We start from the raw sequence: 23,933 nt of genomic DNA, 5'->3' as shown, positions 1-23,933 counted from the left end.
GTGCATAGAGCCCATTCAAGTTCCATTCGACCTTTATGCATATCTTTTAACAAGACACATGTTAATAGGTCTGACCCGGGAGACAACAGGCAGAAGAGGTCCCACAGTTTCCAAGATGGCAGTAGGCCCAGTCTTCAGATTAATCATGGGGTTCCATTCCACCTCAGTTACAAGAGGGCATTGGGTGTCTGGCCTTAAATTGTGTAGTTGAGAAGATATGTAAATACATTCAATTTAAGCTTTGACCTTTCATATAGGCCTTAAGGGTTGTGATAATAACCTATTTACATTTGTATGTAACACTTGCTACTGCAGAAATCTCAATTTAATAGAGTTGTAAATAAAAGTCTCTTTTGTTCAAACTAATGGTGCTCAATTCGTTGACTTCGGAAAGATGAACAGTTGAGTCAGCCCTCCTTGGACTCGAGCCAATGGTCCTTAAGTATGTGACGATTGCCGAGTCATTATATCATATTAAAGAGGATGGTATTCGTCACATTTTTTACAATACGAAAATAACATCTTTGGAACCTACCTTAGGCTGGAACGCCCCCTGAAGTGAGCCAAAGGGGCCAGTTGGAGGAATCATGGGAGGAATTCCTGAAACAGATGGAGGATACGAGTGGAACAGCTAAAAAAAGAAAGAAGAGAGAACGTTTCAGAAGAAAAATAAATGAAAGTTTAGGAAATAGAAATAAAAATATCACACCAGTGATCTCCAACATAGAATATATTTAATCATTTGTCCATAAAGGCCAGATACATGTAATCATTTCTGGATAACCATTGGATATGTAAATGTATGCAATTTAGCTTACACAATTATCTTATGTGAATATCCTAAAAACCTAGCATGGATATGCCTTCAAAAAACAACAATGGCTGACCAGCAATAAATGGAAAAGGGAAGAAAGAGAGTCAGGGAAACTATAATCTCTATAACAGTGACTCTATAACAAGGCTGCCAGTGGCATTTTTACAAAGGCCACAATTCTTTAGTTCGAGTCCTGGGAGTAGCTTCTCGTCAGTCATCCGGTAAACTGCGCCCTGATCTGGCCCTCATTAAAAAATAAGGAGGTTTTGTAATTATTAATTATTAAATTGGATCGAAGTCCTAAATGGTTTCAGACTTTAATGGGCATCTGAGGCAAGAGGGATGGGAGCCAAACACGGCCCGAGGAAATTGCCAGCTAATTAAAAATGAGACATTAAGAGTTTTAGGATTTTAACTCCATTAAAACTCAATTAGTGCGTTGGATTTTTAATAGTTTCTCCTGGAAATGAGAATACACACACACAATTATTACCTCATTATACATTTTTACTGGATATTCTGCCAGAACTAATGCTAATCTATGGCTCATTTCGTTGGTTCAATTCTACATTTGGGAAACTTCGATGAGTTAAAGTAAATATTTACAAAAGCATGAAACCAGATGTATTTTGTGCAATCATTCTTCTAAGTAAAGGACCTCTCTGGAGCTCTGGTGAACACAAGCTGCATAAACTTTAGCGAGATTGTTTCCTACCATGTCCTACTTTTGACAATCAGTCATTAGTTTGCAAATGACGTGTATGAAATAATCATTTAACGCTCATAAAAAGCAGCATTTAATTAAAGAAGGGACAATTCAAGGCTAACAATGGCTGCAGATGAAGTCATTAAAGTTTAAAAGTAGTGAATAAATCTTTGAGACATTTGGAGTACAAGTGGGCAAAACTGTCAATGGATTAGGTTATTGGTTATACCCAGTTCAAAATCCTATGCCTAGAGAGATTGTAAAAGAATCAACTCATTGGATGTGTGCTGCACAATGCAGCACACAGGGAATGTGTGAAATGTCACTAGAAATTAAGTTAATGCCCGCTTCAAGGAGGTCCGGTTCTTTGATGCCAAGCCTAACCTGACCATATAGGTAGATTGGGTTTTGCATCAAGAACTATGTGTGCTTGCCCTGATCTGCCCAAGTACCACCCATGTAACGCCCAACTCTAAACTTTGGCATGATGATGGACTGATCCGCCCAGTTAAGAGCGCAGTGAATAGGCAGTCTTCTTATGTTGCATTCCAAAATACTTTTAACATGCCCTTCTCTTTTGCAACCCTGTTTGTATTCAGTGCACTTTGTTACTCAACACGAAACATACACAAGCGGAAGGAATTGTCAGCCCAGTACTATATCAAGTTGTTAAGAAAGGTGTTCTTTTCGGAGTAAGATAAGTAGCAGTATAGCTGTATTTCTTTTAAATATTTAATTAATGATTTCGCATGCCGTTGCTTTATTTTTGATTTCATCTGTATTACTCGTTTAATTTAAATCAATGAAAACAGCAATTAAAAGTAACATAGTATTGGTACTGGGTTTAAGAACAGTGCGATTGAAAATGGCACAGAGCGTGACTTAACAATGTGGTAATATCACACAACAATCAGTTGGATACCACAGCAATGGTCCAAAGCGTATCAAATCAACCATCTATAACAAAAGGCCATGCGTCTTGAAAAGTTACAATTTCTAGCATTCTCAGCTAAAGTGGGTTTGTAAAAGAGAGGAAGCCTTGGGGTTCAAAGCCCGGCTAGTGTGTGTGCAGGAATGTTTCAGCCCCGGCACTTGTCATGAGCCATCCTAAGCTTTTGCTAATTGATGTATGACAATTTTGCAACTCTCAAAAACGTAACACGTCTCCGCTTGTAAATGATGATCTCTTCAGATACGTGTATCCTTAACAAGATGAAAGCCTGCTGCCCATTAGCACAATCAATGCTGCTTCGGACATGCGTTATCTTATTACAGGTCTAGTGCACTGTGGCCAGCAGACACTTGAATTGGTGATTATCACTTAAATATGGCTATCCTCCTCTTAGCACTTTCACCACTTTCAAGAAGGCACCATTTAACAAAATCATGGTAAGAACAATATCATTTCTTAGATTTCAGTAGTAATGAAGCAATTTTTGCACCACTACAAATGGTTCATGGGTTATTTGACTTCAAATGGTATGTATAATACATATATATATATATATATATATATATATATCCACAAATTCAATGTGACATAGAGGCCCACATCTTCTAATTGTAAAGAGCAATTTCCATGTGTAATAACTTTGGTGGACATAAAAGTCATATATAAAATGAGCTGAACCATCTGGCCGCATAGTTATAATGGGCACATTTAGGCTCCTTGTGTTCTCTTCTTCCTCTAATGAAACACCATAACTACACAACACTATTTCTTTGGCATTAAGATCCCCTGATCTGCATAGATACCCAAATGTTGAAGAATCTAAATGAGTTATCTATCACTTGCTGGTAACAATATATATGATATAGTCTTCAACAATTGGGTATCCTTACAGAGCAGGGGATCTCGATGCCCAGAGACATAGTGGTCTGTAGTTATGGTGTTTGTTTAGAGGGAAAAGAGAAAATCAGGAGCCTAAAGGTGCCCAGTATAACTAGGGGTGCAAGATATTTCAATTCTGTAATGTCCAGCAACATTATTACACAAAACAATTGCTCTCCACAATAATAAGATGTGGGCCTGTATGTCACATTAAATTTGTAGTGGGAAAATTGCAGAAGGGGAGCAGTTTGTTTACTCCTTTGCTGGGTATAAGCTCATGCACTCATGTGTTTGGGCTTTTAAAGTCACTGACCCTGAGGCACTTTAGAGGCCACAATACAGATATTACACTTCATGATTCAGTTGCAACCTCAACTGGTGCACCATCATTGTAGTCAGACAGTAACCTGCCCCCTGAGGGAAGGCCTGAGGGTAGCCACAATAAGGGTTTGAGTCTGTGTATGCAAATACTTTTGTGTTGGCCAAAGGGTTCCCTTTGAAAATGTGGGTGCCATGTTTTCTGACACAGACCTCTTACAGGGGGTCGAACAGAGCACATTGATCAGCACCCTGATTTCCTCACCAGTGGTTGTGAAAGATGCAAACTGTCTTCTGAATGATGTCCTTATGACACTATGCTTAAATAGCAGCCCAGGCTAATCGGAGCAAGTGTTGGCCGAGCGGGATCACTTTGCTTTCAATATAGAAAGCTCTCATGAAAGGGGCTGCTGTTTGTGCAAGTGCCCCTGAGATGTGTAATATGTCCCTTCTGTTTAATATAGACCTATAATAAATCGCAAAATGTAAAATCTGAATTTGCTTCATTAATGGTCTTCTGTGGATGCATTAAATGCTATAACTTTGCATACACATAAGAAGGTTTCAACCAACATTATCATCAACTATCACTAAATATTTTTCATAACCTTTAAATTGCTTCGGGTGTTTTTTGATTATAGATTTGGAGATCTTCACATGGATGGCACAATAAATCACCTAGCACTTGCCAAGAAATTGCTCACTCACTAGCCACATGGTATCATCAGTCCCGGCTTAAAGGCATGAAGAATCCTGTCATAGAGTCCTATTTTCTACCTGAAAAAAATGTTCCACAAATACTATGATGTCTTTTTCTTAGTCTGGTTTCATTTAATAAAATAGCATGAGAAATAATTACAGCTAATCCAAATGTATATAAAACCTGCAAAAGTCAGGACATTGCTTGCCAACATAAAAAAAATGGAGAAACACATTTCATTAAATCTTATTGACATGACCTCAACTTTTAAGCAGCACCGAATCATTGTAAATCTCATTGTCATAAATTAGACAGCTTCTGCGCTTGATATCATTTCATTGCACAATAATTTAAAATGTAATTGGTAATATTAAATATGACCCTTTTCCCCAGCAAATTTAAGTACCTGATTCTTAGGTATTATTTGATTATATGAATCATATTTTCTGTCCTCCAGGTAACTTTATTATTTCCAGAAATGTAAACGGACACTCTTTCATCATATTATTTTAGAGCTGCTTTCAAATAACCCCTTTGGGAAATGTTTACGCTTCCAAGATTTCATAACTGACGACTGTCATTTTATCCAACGTCAACCATATTAGAAAATGTTCCTCTACAATTTGAGGAGAATAAATTCACCAGTTGCTCCACCTCTAGATCAGAACACTCATTTGGTGGGGTGGAAATTCCTGCTCCACCTAATTCTAAATGACCGTCTAAATGTTATGCTTTGCAATATATCTCCACAGCTCCACATTTTTCCATGTGTACTGAAGTAGGAGACCATTGAACTCCTATAGTAACTAACTGGTTGCCTAATTGAAAATGAATATGAGTTTGCCCAAGTGAGGGTGGTACTGGAATCTGTTGTGTTTAAATGTCTGAGGTCCTAAACCACATCCCACTTCTTGGCTAGTATTTGCATGAAAAATTGACAATGCCAGTGAAATACAAGTACTTTCAAACGTTCACAATATATATTCTGAGTTACAAATGACTGCACGTTGCACCACTATGAAGGACAGAAGTTGTTGAAGAGTGAAAGGATCCACAATCATAAAGATGAAGACCAATTGCAACATCTTAAAAAAAAAATTAATCACAGGGCAACATGGACATAGTTTTCAAAATTTTCACAAAGAAGTTTTTTTGTAAGGATGTCAATTCAAAAGTGCTTTTTTGCCTCTTGAATGAGTAGAAGAGGCATTTACTGTTGCTTTGTAATATCTCTTAAATCTTTTAAGAAACACTCAGATTCCACATTTTGCACATCACAGCAAGCCTTGCATGTTTGGCCGGTAATAATCGTACCCGTGGACTCACCAGGTGTAACTCTCATACCATACAAGAGCCACACAAATAGTAACTCTCCTGCAGGGGTGGTCAACGCAAGGCTGATTGGTCACATGGGCAATTTAGCACTTTCAGTACCTTTAAATATTGTCTTAGTAAATGGCAAACCATCTGTTTTGTACACAATTGACATCCAGTCTGAGGTCCTAAATGCATTGTGACAGACTGGGTTTCTGAAGGGCTATCGTCTAGTTTGGAAGGCGGGTGAGGGGACAGGAAAAATGGACTGACCCACACCATAATCCGTGTCCCGCAGCACCTCAGCAGGAATCAGTTCCAGTCACTGCTGCTCGAAGGTATCCCGCCTGCCACTTGAGTCTGTGAGTTTAGAATGCCGGTCCATTTTCACATGTTAATGTTATTTTGTAATATGCTACTATTGCTCTGAGGTCTACTATTTCTGAGGAGAAACCAGTATTATGAGCAAAAGTGTTTTGTTCTCCCATTAGAACAACGGCAGGAGTTGTGGTGTTCACCACAGAAAGGAATTGGCATGTTCACAGTTACAGTATGGAATGAACTTAGGAACAATTTGAACTTACTTTGAGCCTCTTGCATGTGTTTACCATATATATACCTTTTCAAATGACCTACGTATTTTAGCCGATTTTTGGTCTAGGAAAGACTTGTAGCTTGACTGTCATATTGTAATGACATAGGGCCAGATTATGAGTTTGGCGGTGTGGAAGTGGGGCCGACATGCAGTCGCTCATCTTCCACACTGCCAAAGCGGTGTGAACACCGCCCACCTAATTACTAGTTTTCTCGTGTCTGGCGGGCATTTCTGTGGCGGTCCCATGGTGGTGCCTCTGAAAATGGGCACCGCAATGAGAGCACCAAAGGTAGTTCCTGAACTGCATGGACTCTGCAATCCATGCAGGAACTGTGGTTGCATACACATAGGGGGCACAGCATGTGCCCACCTGCATGTACCAACATGCACGGGGCAAGGGGGACCATGTAGGGCCACCTTTGCTCAATGACCACCAGCAGGTTCATGGAGTAAGAACTTCCATGAGACCAGTGGCAGGTAGTAGCTCGTAATATGCATGGCGGTGCCACACTGCCAACGCCAGCATATTGTGATCCCATTACGCAGTTCCCTGACGGTTGCAGTGGTGGTCCAAAAACCTAAGTTGTAATGAGGTGCTTGGACCATCGGTGCGGCGGTAGCCGGACTGCCACTGCTGCGCCATTGTGAGTTTGGCAGTCCATGCTTCAAAGGGACTGTTCTTGGGATTTTACCTGTCTGGGTTAGATCCTAACAGTTTGAGTGTGTTGATGAAATATCTATAACACTAACATTTATGTGATGCTCAAGTTTGGTGAAATATTTAGTAGAGATCACTTGCCCCACTGTGGCCTTGGAATGTTTGGATCTGGTTAAAGATTAATACACCATTGATTGGGTGAGAGTTGAGCTTTAGGCACACAGCCTGAAGATGGAACTGGAAAGGTCTCGTAATACATATTTTTACCACTCAAGACTTGCTTGCGATTGCATGAAAACAGCGGGTGGCTGCTCATTATAATGAATGCGTTCAGTGAACACTCCAAGCCGTGGCATTAATAATGCTGTTGGCTATGACTGTGTTCGATAACTTCTACTCCCCAAAGGAATATGTGCACCCCTGCTCTACAACAAAAAATGAACTGAGCATAAACGATGTGTAGGCCCGGTGAGGTGATTGCGTAAGGGTAGACACCTCACCATGCTCTAAGGTGGCAATGGTACAGTGAGACAGGAGAAGCAGTGTTGAATGTCTCCCTGTAGAGGAGCTAAAACTCCCACTGCGGCTGCAGAAGGGGTCAACCTCTGAAGGGCATGTGCCAAACTGTGTAGGGATGAAAATGAAAAGGAGTGACTTTGCTAGCATGTAAGGAGCTTCCTCCCACCATCTTTGGATTTAACGAACAGCAGTAGAAACTGAAGAAATATATACATTGTTAAAAAGGAAATATGAAACAGTAACTTTTGCTACCTTTCTCCATGCATCACGGAGGTTTTATGACATAAATAAAAGCAAATTGTGCATGTAATGCATAAGAAGACATTTTTATGATAGTCCTATATCTGTTTTCATACGAAATGTAGTTTAAAAGATGGTCCCGATAAAGATACTGGCATGTTCCTATTAAAATGTGATACAGCAGCAAAGAAGATGTAATTTGATGAGGCCTGGGGTAGTATTCATTTATTATATCCTCATGTCTTCTTCAGCAGAGCTTTGCCTGTTGATTTCTTTGAATGAAAAATAATGCAAAATATCCAGATAATAATTCATCATTTACCATGGGCTGTGTGGTGCTTCACAACACACATTTGAAGGTTTTTTCTCTTGTTAGGGCGAACATTATGATTTACCCCACATGCCTCTTGGATAAATACACACACGGAAAGCAGGGGCGTAGCGACAATTGATGCAATAAATGCTTTGCCACCAGGGCCCAGAGCTCTCAGGAGCCAATTGGACCCAAACAATTGTATTTTACTACCCCAACAGCAGTCAAGGGGCCGGTGTCTGTGCTTGAACCAGGGCTCAGGGCATCCTTGCTATGCTACTGACACTGACGGGAAGTCAGAAATGGAAAAATGTACCCCTATGTTTCCAGGACAAGGTGAAACTGAATGTTCTTCAGCTGATGGTTTTACCAAGGTAACAGTAAGAGAAAAGGTCAGGCCAATGTCATATTTTCCTGTTATCATAAATGTGGACTCCCGAAACTGATGGTTAATGGCTCAAGAACCTCCAAACAAGCATTTACTGGTGAAATTCTCTGAAGGTATTGAGAACAATCCTCTTAGTCGAAAATCCGTACAAATGTAGATCTGGAAAGGAGGGAGTTATGTAGCAGGAGATGAAAAGAGGGCACGAGGGAAATAGAGAGCTATAGAGGAAATAACATGGACTAGCCTGCTCTGTCTTTCTATCTCCCTTTCTCTGTCATTCTCTCTCTCTCTCTCTCTTTGTGCTTCTCTTTGTCTCTCTCTTTCCTCTCCCCAGCTTCTCTGTACTACTGACCATGTCCCTGCCTCTCACTCTATTTTTCTCTCACTGCCGTATGTTTTTCCCCTATTCTCTTTCGTTCTCCATAATAATCATACCTGTTTTTATCATAACAAGTTAAAATTGTTTCATGATGGACGAAAAGGTTGAAATGGTTGTGAGACTTCTATACCAGCAAGATAGTCATGTGTGGAAAAGTCAAGATTTAGAGCAATACACAGATTGTTGATGACCCTCAAAGGCAAAATCAAATTGCCAGTAGTCATTCGATATCTATGATGTAGCAGACTTAGCATCAGAAAAGATTATTGTGCGTGTGGACAGTTCATTGCTGGAGGGAGAGGTGTGGCGCAGCAGTGAGGGCAGCTACCTACAGAGAACAAGACTCACGGTTCAATTCCCGGCTCCAGGGGCAGCTCAACTCAGCACCATGTGACTCTGGGCAATAGCTCACTTAATCTCCCCGACGGCCCCCAGTGCCTTGAGACTCTTAGGGATGAGTAGTTCACCCTTTACAAATATTGGATGGGATTGATTGATTGACTGATTGCTTCGGCATACATTAGAGATGACAGCTGCTTGTTAGGCTCACTAGCTTGTGGAATTTGATGCTGCTCAGCAGGGGCGACAGTTTTTTGGAAGACAGCAGCTATCTCAAGCTCTACTCTAATGAGGCTAATCTCTGAAAATAAAGGCGTTTGCCAGTAAATCACCGTCATGTAGGATCAAATGATTTTCTGGCTTCAACACAAAAACACCCTAATAATCATGCTGCAAAGCACTGTGGTCCCCAATTGACATATTTATGATTGCATCACCCATTTTCTACAACCCATGAAAATGGACGACTGTTCCACAAAGAAAAAGTGAAGGTGGTGTGTCTGCAGTGAGGACACATGAGGATGATGTATATCATAGTACGCAGGACAAGAGGGTGGGCTATTTGGCACTGCTGATCTGCATTGCGGAAGGAATCATTTTCAAAGAAACATCAAAAAACGTAAAATTAGTGATTTTTCATTTCTTCTGCTTTTAGTGATCTCCATTGGAACAAAAACAAATTTTTAAAGGGCCAGTCTAGAGAATGATGTTAGAGTAGGTTTTAGATATCTACCCGATGTCCACAAAGTAAGCGCTATTCTGAAGCTCTTACTGTTGTTGATTGTTCATGGTGTGTATTTGGGGTTTACTTTTCAGTAGATGGTCTCTTTTAATAAAAGTAGTAATCTTACAATGTGAACTGTTGAGATGGCTCTTAAGTAGCAATAATTTTGCCTGGTTCTAAACTTGCTGATGCAACTGATTCTCACAAAAATGAACAAGAAATTCAACTTTTTAATGAATAGAAAAAACAAACGCCATCTTATTTTTCCTAATGTGGTTTCCACAAATGTTATGTATGCTAGCATCGTGTAAGGAGCTCTGGTGTAAGAATATTACATTCCATGTTAAAAACATAATAATAGTGAGATAGATTCAGAAGCAGCTGAACTGGATCTATAACTATGCTGTCTGGACTGAAGAGACACTTATGAGGAGGGGAAAGCAAAGACAGATCGAGAAGAGTTCATGTTGATATATTATGTTGTTCATGGAAGAAAGGCTATATGTGAACAATTTAAAAACACAAAATGCTTTTGAAATAGAATAAATAAATTACAGATAGAAAAATATTCATCATAGAGGAACCACAAACATTAGAAAGACACATGCCACCCCAGCGGTAGACACAACAAACAACAGTTTCGCTGATCAAAGGATCTTGGCTTATTAATTCACACGGGGAAGCTTTTTGTGAGAACTCTTCCCCTTAAAACACATGCAACAACAAAAAAGGTATGTTCTACTTATCCTCACATTTCTGCCTGGGGTACGCACCATTGGCGGTGCCGGCGTAGGCATGATGGCAGTGGGCGGGATGGCGTGCGGGAAAGGCGTGAAGGTGTGCTGGTGCGTGTGCTGGTGCGTGTGCTGGTGCTGATGCTGGTGCTGGTGAAACTCGGTCCGCAGGTACGGAGGAGGACCCAGCGAGGCACCACGATCTGCACTTTGAGAAGCCAAAAAACGTGTATTCAGTTCCTGTCGAAGAAGATCTCGCTCTGGAAAAACCAAGAGATGACACATTCGTTAATGATATAGTTGGATCATTTGAAAATGCCCATTATGATCCAACCCCCGACGAAAAAATGTTTATCTCTTTCTACAAGCAAAGCAACAACTCTGTGTCACCAGGGTAAACACTGAGAATTTTTTTTTTAAACATATGCGAAGCAAATATTATTTAAAATGGTTTGTAGAGGATTAGACAGATTTTGAAGAAAAATGCCAGGCTAAGAGCAACACTTAATAAGTAAAGACCACCAATACACACTTATTACTTATGTATTTAAAAGCAGACCAAACTGACTTTACCTCAAACACAATCTCAAATTATACATTTCAGAAGTACAGGAAATGTGTTGTATATCTTTCCAATTAAGAAAACAATAAAAGAGAATGAACTCAGTTTGCTTCATATTTTGTTCAGAAGAAAATACCAACTGTTTAATTATGTATTACTTAAAAGATCAAAAATGCTGCAAAGGCACTTTTATTGTTTTTATGCTGGACTGAAATCTTCACAGATTGTGGCCCCTGGTGCTATTTCCCCCTTATAAGATGTAGGAGATGCATATTTATTGCCATTCCATTGGTTATCGATGAAGACATCTTTCTATATTCATGTATTGCAGAGTGAAATGGTGAGTGTCATTGTAAGCACATTAACCAGTCAGCCATTTTTCCTGCTTTATAAGGCTCCATCTTGAGTAGGAGATTCAGAAGGAAGGCCGGGGTGTAGCTTCAGGAGGGGTGTTACACCCCCACCCTAATAAATGTATTCTCTAGTAAATAGTTATGCAGGGGCTTTCAGTCCTGTATGGTGAGGTGGCTGTCAGATTTCACCTGGGATTTTTACGTTCACACACACCCCTCTCCTCTCTGTTTTGAACGTTCTTAAAACTTTTGGTTATTTTACAACATTTTGTCCTTTAAGTAACCCTAATGTCTGCACTGCTATCCCATCCCACTGCCCCTAAAGCCCATTCATGCTCTGCTTTTCAAATAATGTACTAACCAGGATTTGCCAGAGTGATTGTTGGGAAATTTGAAGTTTACACCCCCCAATCTTGCTGATCAAGGAAAATTGTGGGATACCCAACAGGCATTAACAATGTCCCTTTTAATGTATAAATTATCCTATGGTAAAATATTCTGCAGCTTCGTTACAAATGAGCCATCTGTAGTAGATTTGGAAAATCACCAGAGGCTATAGAGGACTGTGGTCTGGGTACACTGTTATTATACCAGTACATCACTCTGAACTGTTCAAATGTCACTGCATACAAGAGGTAACATAATCACCCCTCTTTTAAAGTTGTATTAGCTTAAGAGAAAATGCAGAATATGTAGGAAGAGAATGCTGATGATGTTAAATGTTTTAGTGGTCCAGCTAGAGAACTTCGAATTCAATAAATAGAGGCATTATCCACAGATTTACACACATCCCGTGGGTACTGCTTCATCATCTGATCTGTGAGTCTGCCTCTTTGATCATACATGAGCTCTTTGTATCAAGAAGGCTGTAAGTGGCCTGAGGGTGTTTGTGTTCCTATTCATAGGAGATGTGAGGAATCAGTTCCATCTGATGTATTCCTATTGGATCAGTATCTAAATGATTTTGCATATGGTTGGTCCCCCTCTGTGATGCCACAGTGAGCAAAAGAAATGGGACTGGAATGTGGCTGGCGATGTGAGTTTAATTCAGGTACCAATTATCGCTTTTTGTTTTCTTGTTGTTCTATGAGTTTTGAAGGTGTTGTCACAAATATTTATCTGAAAATGTATTTGTAAATGTTGCTGTTATGAATGTTTAATGAAAAATATACGAAACCCTAAAACGAGATAATGTGGGATTGAAAAGCAAAGATAACAAGCATGCTTCTACAAAAGGGCACTCATTTATGAACAGAAATGTCTCTATGGAGAGGTTCTGTTCCAGATGTGGTTCCAGAAGCAAGGAACAGCTTTCCCTGACATTCTTTAGTAACTTAGAGACTGGCGTTGGACAAGCTGTAAAGTCAAAGCAACACCGACAGGCGCTTACAGCAGACTGGAACTCAGTTGGAAGATTAGCACTTAAATGTGTAGAATCTGGCAAAAGGAAATGACTAATTCCATTCATGTCTATTTCTTTCAAGTCAAGGGGCATCAGCTTGTAAGGCCTGATGTCCAGTTCATACCTGAGTAAGTGCTGTTGCCCGTTGGATGTCCTGGAACTTGCAGTGTCCCTGAAGTCAATGGAGGTGGAGGAGGTAAAGCCGCAGGAGGGGCAAACATATTGGGGTGATGCTGATGAGCAGGAGGAGTTTGGCGGGTCGGGGTGAAACTATGAAGGGGGCTGTGGCTTGGCAAGGACAAGGGAAACGGGGAGGCAGAGGAATGGTGGGAATGTTGTGGTGGGGGACCCTGACTTTTGGCTGGAGTGCTGCTCCTGCTGCTGCTGTTTGGAGAAAAAAGAAACATATAAGCAAGGCATTAGGAAAAGAGAAAATGGCTTGAGCAAGGGATACATTTGGGGTCAGTCCATAAAAATGAGATCACTCCACTCCAACTTTCTTATAGTGCATCCTTCATCAGGAACTGTCTTGATGGTCAGAGTTTTGCAGGACCATCAACAATCCTGATCAAAGAGCCTGATATTTTCCACTTCCACTGAAAGCTGAAGACTCAATCCCAGTGCCTAAATCTAACATATTTCTTCATTAGCAAATTTTGACTCATCAAGGTGTTTGAGTCCGTAAATGAACAGCATATATAATGTCCAAGTTTTTAAAATAAATATTTAAGGAAAATTTGGAAAAGGCTTTGGCTACCAATTAGAGTTGGGCATATCTTTTCGTGGCGATTTGCGGGATCCATCAAAACTTCACAATTGATTTAAAAAGTCTCACTTTCAACTCAGGAGGGTTTGTGGCAGTAGAGGGTAAACAAAATTGCATTTTTGGTAAATAAAAACAGAGCACTCAAATGACTTATTCAACTATATAATGAACTCTTTCCTTTTACATTCACACATTTAAAACTGCCTGTCGGCCTGGCACCCTTTGTCAAGCAAAGGCATAAAAAATAACATTGTGGAATCTTTGAAAACAAACAAAGTATACTGCAAATGACTGCCTCTCCGGGGAGCATTCTCTGCCTTGGTTAGCTATATCTCATTCATTGAAATTGAACCTATAATCTTATGTAGATTAGGATGGCTATAGCGCATACATTTAGCACCACAGGCAATCCAGGTCTACTACCTATATATAGGCCGGCATAATATGCATAACTCTTGATTGGTAAATTAAAGAAGGTGGGGATTTTTCAGTGAATTAACTTGCCTGCCAATTTCTCAGCAATGCAAGAAAAACCACTGAGCCATTTATATAAAACTCGTCTCACTGACAAACATCTCTGTGTTTTGAGACAATTAAATATAGCAAGATATTTGGACTAATTTTAGAAAAAGTTTGGTCTGGGATCCCACTAAATCATTAATGTGATAATCATATTTTGGAACAAGCAGAAGTGAACGTAGGGAGACATTTCTAGACTACTTCAACCCCACTGTTTGGGCTTATAACGCTATGGAAACTTCAAAGAACATTCTACTATTTCCACGAATATGATTATGATGTAATAGCGCCACATATCCGAATAGCAAAATAAATCAACGGTACCAGAATCGACATAATTACCCATAAGCCAAAAAGTGAATCTTGTAGTTTACCTTAAGCTGTTGAGGCTTAAGCTGCTGCTGTTGTATGCCGACAGGGGTTGCGATAGTGTCCGTGATGGAGGACGAGATGTCACTGGAGGAAGATGACCTGAGTGTGCAGGGGAATGTATTCTTGCCTGCTTCTGCGCCTGAGGCTGTGGTGAAGGATGGAGAACGTCAGGTGGTGGCGGCGCCTGAGGCCGCTGGGTAGCCGCCGGCTGCGGCTCTGAGGGAGACGCCGAATGCTGGATAAGAATGGGAATCGGGGATGAGGACTGGGGTTGGGGCTCAGACAACTGAGGTTGGGCCAGTGGAAGAACCAGAGGGAAATGATCTTTGGGAGTTGCAGGTTCAAGAGCCGGCTCGTCAATGCTGTCTTGGCTTTTCTCCTGGCTCCTTTCTAATCCTGATATATGACGGACGGGTTCCCCCCTTGGACTTCCGACATCATTGGTGGTCAGTACACTGACAACAAATGCAGTATCTGCAAAACATAACCAAAATAAAACACTGATTATATAATACGCTGATGGACTTCATTTCCCAGGCTCCATTTCAGAATGTAGTACGCCAATCGCGGGTGCCTACTAATTGTAAAATCGTTTGCCAGCGTGAAAAATGAATATGGTAGCTCTGTCCAAACCATAACAGGAAAAGATGCAAACAGAATGTTTGAAATCATGTCTCTGAAACATAAATGTCTTGGCAAGTTGTAACAAACAGAATAGTTTTTGAGACTTGTTTCCGACTCACTAGAAACGTTGCTTACAGGTAATGGAAGAATGACAGAATGAATGGATAGCGTCAGGAACATTGAATCAAACGCATCTGCCCTGTCGAAACATGAGTTTGTGGTGAACATACCCAGGGCAAATGGAATTATGGATTCTGTGGCCCCAACATTTTTGACATAATTTTAAATTTGTCATATAAACCGTCGCCTGCTACATAATTTGCAGATTCTAACAAAAAAAAAGGTTCTAGCTCAAAAGGATCAAAAGTTACTAAGAATGTGGCGACACTTGTTGCTGAGCGGCGGGAGGCACTATGCAAAAGTCGACTGTTCACCTTTCAGTTGTATATTGCTGTATTTGGATGTTGAACAAGTATTCATAAGTAGAAAACTTTGTCCAGACAGTGTTAACATGTGTAAAAAATAAAAATGATAAAATAGTGAAATGACACTCTCACAAAATGTACCACATTATACCATGTCATTTGCATTTTCTTGCAGCATTATTTGGTAAACAATGTTGCCTAATTTGATCCTATTTTGCCTCATAATTCCAGTGGCTGTGACCATACCCTAACTGCACTGCAGGTAATGGCAGCTGGTTTGAACAATATATATATTCAACAACAGACCTGGTCTTATTTTCAATCACAAACATTACTATTTTTCACAGTCGAATTACCACTGTGGTATAATTACAACTCATTTTTGCATAGGCCTTTATAATTCTGAATCCATAGAGGGGCAAGAAAGGTAAGAGTCTTACTGCTTTGTGTGTGCAATGGTCTGAACATGCTTGGCTCAGATAACCAGAAGGGCCTTTGGAGAGCCATGCCTTTCTTTCAACCCACGAATGTTTTGTGTGAATATAACCAAGCCAGGGCTCCTGAAGGTGCAGTGATCTGCAGAAGTGTGAAGGAACATCATGGAAGCTACACTGTGAAACAGCTGAAATTGCAGAAACTAAGTGTGGTTCCATGTGATAAAGTTGTGGTTGTTGCATGACTTCTTCTGTAGGGTTATTAAACATGTATGCGGGCGGTGATCTCCGTACATCAAGCACAAACCAGAGGTTATAAACTTAAAAGTGAACCCATATGGCCCTTACTCCGTGCAGCAGTACGCCTGATCACATTACATATTTTGGCTTGTAATTACAATTTACCTTGGGCTCCAAACATCAAGTGTTGAGAAACCTGGGGTTTGAGACAGGTCACCTATGCTTTTTGCTGTGTTGCTATGCAAAATGTATACCATTATTTCTCAAAAACCATAATACTACCTGAAAGGCCAACTGCCTCATATTGCAAATCTAACCAACTGCAAAGGTTCAGGGCATCAAAAAAATGTGGGCGTGAAATGAGGGGGTTTGGATACTTCCACCGAAGTCAAAGATGGCCACCTTTGCTGGTTTTCATTTTACTGATGAGCTAATTAATTAACCTATATGCAGCACAAAACTGCGAGTGTTTGGTGCTGACAGAGGTAGGCGATGGCCCTACACAGTCCAATGTGTACCACTGAGGCTCAGGAGGAGTGCTCTAAAGTCGGCTGCTCATCGAAGAACTACAAAGTCAGCGCTCCACCTGAATTAAAAGGTTACTGTTCCTTGGCAGGATCCAAGGCACCGCACGTTTCTCATACTTCACTTGCATCCTGCTCTGGGGGTTATGCAGCATAGAGATTTGAGGTGGATATCCTGCAGGAAGATGGCTGCAGGAGGGCGCCTCCCCCTTTTCACCTGTTTGCCAGTTGTCTACGAGACGAACCAGAACTACTGGCCACTTAGAAGCCGAGCCACTTGACAACCAGTCTTCCCTTCATCTCTAGCGACATCACTAAGGCTTATCAATCATTGAGCATTGCTTAGCATGTTCATGCTGATCATATCAATCATCCTGGTGCCTCATGAATATTTTAGGAGAATGACAGATGTATTTCCGGTAAAGGGAAACAAATTAATGCGTGCTTTTTTATTAACAACAAACAAACAACAAGCATGCTCCCCTGGTTGTACATTGACATGGATCCACCGTGGTGCACATTAATAGTAGCACCTGAGTGCAAGCTCCTTTAATGAACTACTCGAAGCCTGAACGTCCTACTGAGAAAGACTTCTCATTGGTACTGAAGAATGGTTCCTCAGACGGCGTTCAGACGTCAAGGGCACCCACTGGGGCCAACTCTGCAGCTGTCTCCCCTGCAAACATCATGCCTAGCTTACACCCTACGGGCCGGATTCACAAAGGTAATCTAACAGTTTTGTTAAAGTTTAGAATTTTTTTGGCACTCAAACTACTATAGTCACAAATGCAGAGACTGCGCAGTTGTGGTGGAGAACTCTACGCATATGTGTGGGGTGTTCCACCCAACTGCAGAATCGCTACATTCATAAGCTTTCTATTAACTTATAGTTTGTGTAATTAAACCTTTGTGACTCAGGCCCAACATAAAACTCACAACTATAGAAATGCCAATGGTACCTTCTGAGGTGGCTTTGCACCAACGCAGAATGGGGCCACGTGATGGTCTTAAACCTGACGTGTGCCCACTCATTAACATGCATATCCATCAGGGCCATGATGTTCTAACTGGTGAGTGGGGGTGGGATGGACTGCCTTACCCACATACTATGATTCCTGCAGGGAAGGGAGGGGATGCACATTTATGGTAGTACTGCCATAATGAAGAGACCATTTGTGTCTGAGGCACCCTGAAGATTTTGCAGTATCAAAATGGAGAATTCCCAAACATTAGTATTTTGTTTATTGTGCAGCATTTCCATAGCACCTCATACTCCAGGCGAGGCCTCCCGACATGTACTGCTAGTCAAGTAAGAGTCTCCTTTGCTGTGCTTGGTGGGTAGAGTATGGATAAATAAAGTGGTCCATGTGGGAAGTATTTTGGTGCTGTGTATGAGGCTCAGAGGGATCCCCAATCTTGTCTCAGAGAAATAGACTCGCAAAGAACATTATGGATGGACTGATAGCTTCTGGGGAGAGAGAAAAAGGGCATTTCGCTGATGCGAAGTGTAAGAAGCCGCGTGCCTAAAGTAGCAGAAAAATGTGTTTCTCATTTTACTTTACATACTATTACTTCCACATCCAACTTGATTCCATCGTGCGCATCTCTTTTGAGAAAATTAGATGTGTTCGCTGCATTACTGTTATCACACTCACAGAATGTGAGCATGACCTGTTCTTTTGATGACTTTGATACACAGTCCAACTCTCACGGAGGGGGAGGGGGGACACAGCACCATGTTTTTACCGAGTTACTTAAAACCTGGAGTTGTAGAAGAAGTTGAGATTTCAGAAATGAGTATGCTGACATCTGCCCAAAAGGCACATGGCAACTCGAGCAGAAGAGGATGGAAAGTCTCATTTTTACTGTCTAATATGGTCAATATATTTACTGGGTGATATGTACATGAACACCATAGAGTAACGAGATTCATTCACTTGACCTGACTGATTTCAGTTTATTTCCAAAACATTGCACGATGCTCTTTCCTAGAACTGAAACTCGGATACATGTGTTAGATTGTATTACTTTTTGTAGGTGACATTTCTTTGTCACATAACACAAAATGAATCTGTTTAAGGTGCTAAGGAGAAGTTGTGGCCGTAGCACTGCCAGCTGCTTATCTTGGCTTTGACCTTCAACCTAAGAGAGTGTGCTGCTGAAGACATGGCTTTACCTCCCTGTACCTGAAATTCTAAATATTCACCATGTGAATGAGTAACACCATATGCAGTGCAATGTCATTGTATTGAACCATTCAAAGCCAATCACGTCCACCGCTGATCTAAGTAACTATTCAGCTGCCTATTGCATTGTACTTTCTGACAGAAATGCCTTGCTTACCAATAAGTCGACTAAAATAAATGAATGCTCATAAATACTAGCTGACTGAAAGCCCTGTAGAATGAAGGGGCATATTAGCAAGAACCTCGTTAAAATTATCGCCGTTTTAGCGGCAGGAAACTGCCGCTAAAATGGCGATAATGGGCTTGATAATATGCGTTATAGAATTCCAATAGAAGCCAAGGTTAGATGTCCTGCACATCTAACCTGGGCTTCTATTGGAATTCTATAACGCATGTTATCAAGCCCATTATCGCCGTTTTAGCTGCAGTTTCCTGCCGCTAAAACGGCGATAATTATAACGAGGTTCTTGCTAATATGCCTCGAAGTCTTCTATTGGCAAATACACGTCTCTAACTCCCATTCAAGAGACAACGGGGCATATTATCAAGCCAGGCGATACAATTATCGCCGCTTTAACGGCAGAAAACTGCCGCTAAAATGGCGATAATGGGCTTGATAATATGCTCTATGGAATTCCAATTGGAGCCCATGTTAGATGTGAAGGACAGTTTTCTGCCGCTAAAGCGGCGATAATTTTATCGCCTGGCTTGATAATATGCCCCAACAAGCCTGTAGCAAAACATAACACATGAATACATTTTAACTTAATTTTTGTTGAATGTTTTTTATTTTTTTGAATTGTGATTACATTTAAAAAGTTATGATTTACAATATATTTTCTTAAAACGTAAAATGTTATTATATCACAAGATAAGATTGAAGTGTTCTTATGTGTACATACACCCACCTGTTTTGTGTTACTTATGCCCCATTTTCCTACCAGTTCCCTTTACTCCTCGCACATTTAATACTGTACCTAATCATGCAGCGGGGCAGAGATCTCACTACAGACAATATAAGAGAAACTGAGATAGCCGTCCGGAGGTTTGAAAATTGCATTTTGATATATGTAAAATCGTACTAATTTGCGTAAGTCTAAATGGCTTTTGTGACTATGCCCTTGGTTGTCCCCAGAGATGAAAATCAGCAGCACACTGTTAGTAGTTACCAGCCCCTGCCAGCCCCTCCTCCTCTTAAAGAAGCCATGCTCCATTTAAATGGCTGCTGTTCTCTTTATCTGATCGCCAAGGTTATCGAAGTCCCAGGCGAGCCCAACATTTGTTCAACATTTGTCTCCGTGACAAAGTGGGACTCCTTGTAACGTGTCACTCCCCCGAGCACGAGCTCTAAATGTGGCATTCCCATGTGCGGCACGTGACACTCTGTTTATATGTGCACAGAGGGGGACCGCAGGTGTCACTCTCTCGTGTATACTGGCACCGCGTACACAGCACAGCGTTTGCTGCAATTATAGCATTCGAAACACAAATATTATTTCTTTGTCGTGTCAACTGGAAAATAGGTCCCTCGCCATAACTTTATCTGGTGTGGAGGTAGCAACAGCGCGTAAAAGTAGGATAGTTATCAGAAACGCATGTTACGAGAGGGAAGTTTGCAATAGTACGAGTCTTACAAGAACATAGCTGCAAAACATTGGAGTTTTCCTCAACTAAAGTCTATCAACTGAAGAACAAATCACTGCTGTGAAGACAAAAAATGTCTTTTCATAATAGAAAAGGGAATGTTGTCAGTTTTCACTCTTGCTATTTGTATGGTATTATTGTTATGGAATTACAAGAGCTTGGAAAGGAGTCTACAGATCGAGTATATTTTATGTATTGCCTACTCATGCAGTGGGGACAAAATGCTGCAGTGAACTATAGTGCGAGCTGGCAGACTGATCTTCTTGAATATAGTTTGAGGGCAGAACGTGAGGTATCCTGGGAAACAAAAATTAAAATCCGTTACTTTTTCAGTTGTGGATACAACAGACCACCACAGAAATTGTGCCTGATTGCAGGTGATATTCCCAACCCATGTAGGATGCCTGAAAGTCCCTTTTCCCAAATTCTGTGCTCCATTAAGACCATTGCATGTAGCAGTTTTGGGGCAGTACCACAAATGACCACTTGAGGGCGCCAGATTGAAATAAATGCTCCAAAAATTGATTTGTTGCTAAATAAAAAGGAGCACCTCAATGTCAAACAGATAGTTTTGCTAAACGCTCTGATAATCCTTCACCATAGTTGCCATGCCATACAGCCAAGGTGTGCATGATGTCAGAGCAGAACTCTCCAGACTTTAAAATGTGAATGCACACCTGGTGGCGCATAGATGGGGGCGGTGCGTCCTGCCATATACCTGCCGCACGAGTGCTCGCTACCTTCTACTTCCTGGAGTGTGGCCCTTCAGAGTGTTTATGTGGAACCGCCCTCCTCCTGAGCCCCCTCATTAACACCAAGGAGTGAACCCTGAAGGCGCACATCACCCTGAACCTTCTGGGAGGGAAACAGTCTTTTGTTGATGGGGCTACATGGTCTTTTTATAGCACAATTGTATTATCTCATTAGTGACTGTCGACCCATTTACCCCTAGTTTTCCACATGATCATCATTTCAAATAAAAAGCATTTTTTTGCCTTTATGCCTAATTATTAACACTTTGCCAGCAAGATGGATTGCACGGACTAATGAAACTCTTCCGCAAGATTCAGAGCATTAGGATGCACAAAAAGGAAAAAATATTAGGAGATGTCAAAATATAATGCATGGGGAAGGGGCTGGATTCCCTGTAGTTCTTTTCCTCTGTCCCAGTGGACATTTTCTAAATCCGCTTACACAGGTATGAAATTAGAGAATATATATTCTTCTCATAATTAAGACTCCAGGGTTTCCGAAACGAATGCAGACAGTGTGTGAAGAGTCCCACAGGGTTCAATTTGTCAGTTTTTCTAATATCTATAAAAGAAAATATGGAAATGGTGGCTGGAAAAAAAACACCCTTCCCCTCATCTCATGGAGATATGAAAAGAGATGACTTCAAATTCATCATATACGCTGCAAGGCAGAAATGACAGAGCGGCCAATTATAGTTCTGGCCAATTATACCTCCAAACCTCTGCAAATCACATGCTAACAAAGGTGCGCAAGGAGTTCAAATGGGAATCGGTGCTCGTGGTTAACGCAGACTCTTTGTGCTTCAATCAAACGTGGTCAATTGATTTCCATTCACTCAAACTAATGCATCTCAAGTAAACCCGTTGATAATAACAAGGGCAGACAGGAATGGAGATGTGTAGGAAGGATGCTTTTATTAAAATGTGCGGAATTACATACTAGGGTCTCATTTTGAATTGGATGCAAAATCTCGAGAGAAAATCCTGTAGGGTAGTAGTGTTCCTACTGGGCTCTACATCCAGATAGAGCATTCGAAGGATAAAAACAGCAAACTAAAGCTGTAATGTCATAACCACATGATGTTTGATTGTTTCTCCATTCAATAACAACCAGAGTGCTGCGGATAGTAACGAGACAGTCTTTCCCTCTGTTGCTATGGGAATGTCACCCGCATGGTCACCTGCTGAGAATGGCCCAACACATGTAAACCTAGTAATTGACGTTTTGAGTTTCAAGGTCCAGTTCTCTGTTCTTGACGAACAATGCCACTTCTATTTTTGGTGGATGGAACCAGTGCTTAATTTGTAAAATATTAAGTGCCAGGGCTCTGACCAGGTGGCCACTGCAGCTTGCACCACACATGACCCTGTAATCGCTGCCAAAACAACCACTAACCATCTCTCTCACATGTAAATGTGACAGTTCAGATTATTCTAGGTCCCCAAAGCTAAAGGAATGGTTGGGGAGGCAGGTATTAGTAATGTTTTAATGTATATTGTTTTCCTAAACAACTGTTGATCCGCTGATCTCTAAATTACACAAGCTGAGCCACCTTGTGGCAGACTCCCTAAGTGTGGTGTTGACAGTTAGGTCCCAGTGCCGAGCACCGGAAACCAATTAAGTGCCGGTGCTTAGCACCGGAAAGCTCCGGCTCAAATTAAGCACTGGGTGGAACGCTACTCGAGGTTTGGATCTTCCATGCCTCAATTTTGAACTATTTTTTTATTCCGTTAGTCAAGTGATTTCCACTGTAATAAGTACAAGTAATGCCTCTTATATATTGCCTCACTTTTTATTCCCCGTCGCCTGTGGCTTTCTCAAGGCTCCTATATTCAAATGAACATCAAAACTGCAACAATGTCCCACGAAATGCATTTATAGCGATGTACTTAAATCGAAATTATGTTATATCGATTTGCTTATCTATCCATGTTGTGTCCTGGGTTCAATCCTCCATGTCAGCGTTCGTAGTTATGCTATGAATGTTGGGTCTGGGTGAAATTTTAATTATGCCAGAGTAATCGAAGTAATATTGGTAATTTCAGATTTAATTGTTTACATGAAATTAATGAAAATTACATGATTACGCCCACTCAAATAATTTAGAGTGATTTGGGCAAAAATGTCTACTGTAAGAGTCCATTCTGGACTGAAGGGTGCATTTTGCACTTAGAAAATAGAGCAAAATGCAAGGCTACGCTTCTCGTAATTCCAAGTAAAATCTCGTAATTTTGCTGTAATTTCACATAATTATGCAGTAACAAATTTTCGAGTTACTCCCACCCCTTTTAAAAACCATTGGCAAAGCCAATAGGGCACAAGGGCCTTTTGGCTTTGTCACTTGTAGATTAAGTGAACGCAAGGGGTGACAGACTTTGAACTGAGTTGCATACCTGATCAGTAGAGTAACTTGATAGTAATCTAATCCCTGTTTCACAGTATAACGGGGGCAATAGTAATGAGAAAGTTCTTAGAGAGGGCACTACATTATTGTGTCTGTTGGTTGACTGTTGAGTTCTGAGCTCTCATCCTCACAGTGGGTGACTGCTGAGCTCTG

At 40.9% G+C, this 23,933-nt stretch overlaps 1 protein-coding gene across 7 annotated transcripts in view; it reads right to left on the bottom strand.

The window, feature by feature from the left end:
- The window catches only part of AUTS2 (activator of transcription and developmental regulator AUTS2), a 2,674,869-nt gene that overhangs the window by 38,237 nt on the left and 2,612,699 nt on the right, over nt 1-23,933 (bottom strand). For 5 of the 7 annotated variants that reach the window (XM_085649807.1, XM_085649810.1, XM_085649811.1 and 2 more), the window contains 4 exons: nt 14,549-15,020; nt 13,014-13,273; nt 10,591-10,832; nt 536-631 (listed from right to left, as the gene is read on the bottom strand). In XM_085649807.1, coding sequence (XP_085505933.1) covers nt 536-631; nt 10,591-10,832; nt 13,014-13,273; nt 14,549-15,020 — 1,070 coding nt within the window. The remainder of the gene's footprint in view (nt 1-535; nt 632-10,590; nt 10,833-13,013; nt 13,274-14,548; nt 15,021-23,933) is intronic. The other 2 variants (XM_085649809.1, XM_085649808.1) reach the window with 2 other exon arrangements.

The sequence above is a fragment of the Triturus cristatus genome, chromosome 3_2 (genome assembly GCF_964204655.1).
Source record: "Triturus cristatus chromosome 3_2, aTriCri1.1, whole genome shotgun sequence".
NCBI lineage: Eukaryota > Metazoa > Chordata > Amphibia > Caudata > Salamandridae > Triturus > Triturus cristatus.
Note: the sequence above shows the minus strand (reverse complement) of the source record. Positions and strands in the feature narration are given on the sequence as shown.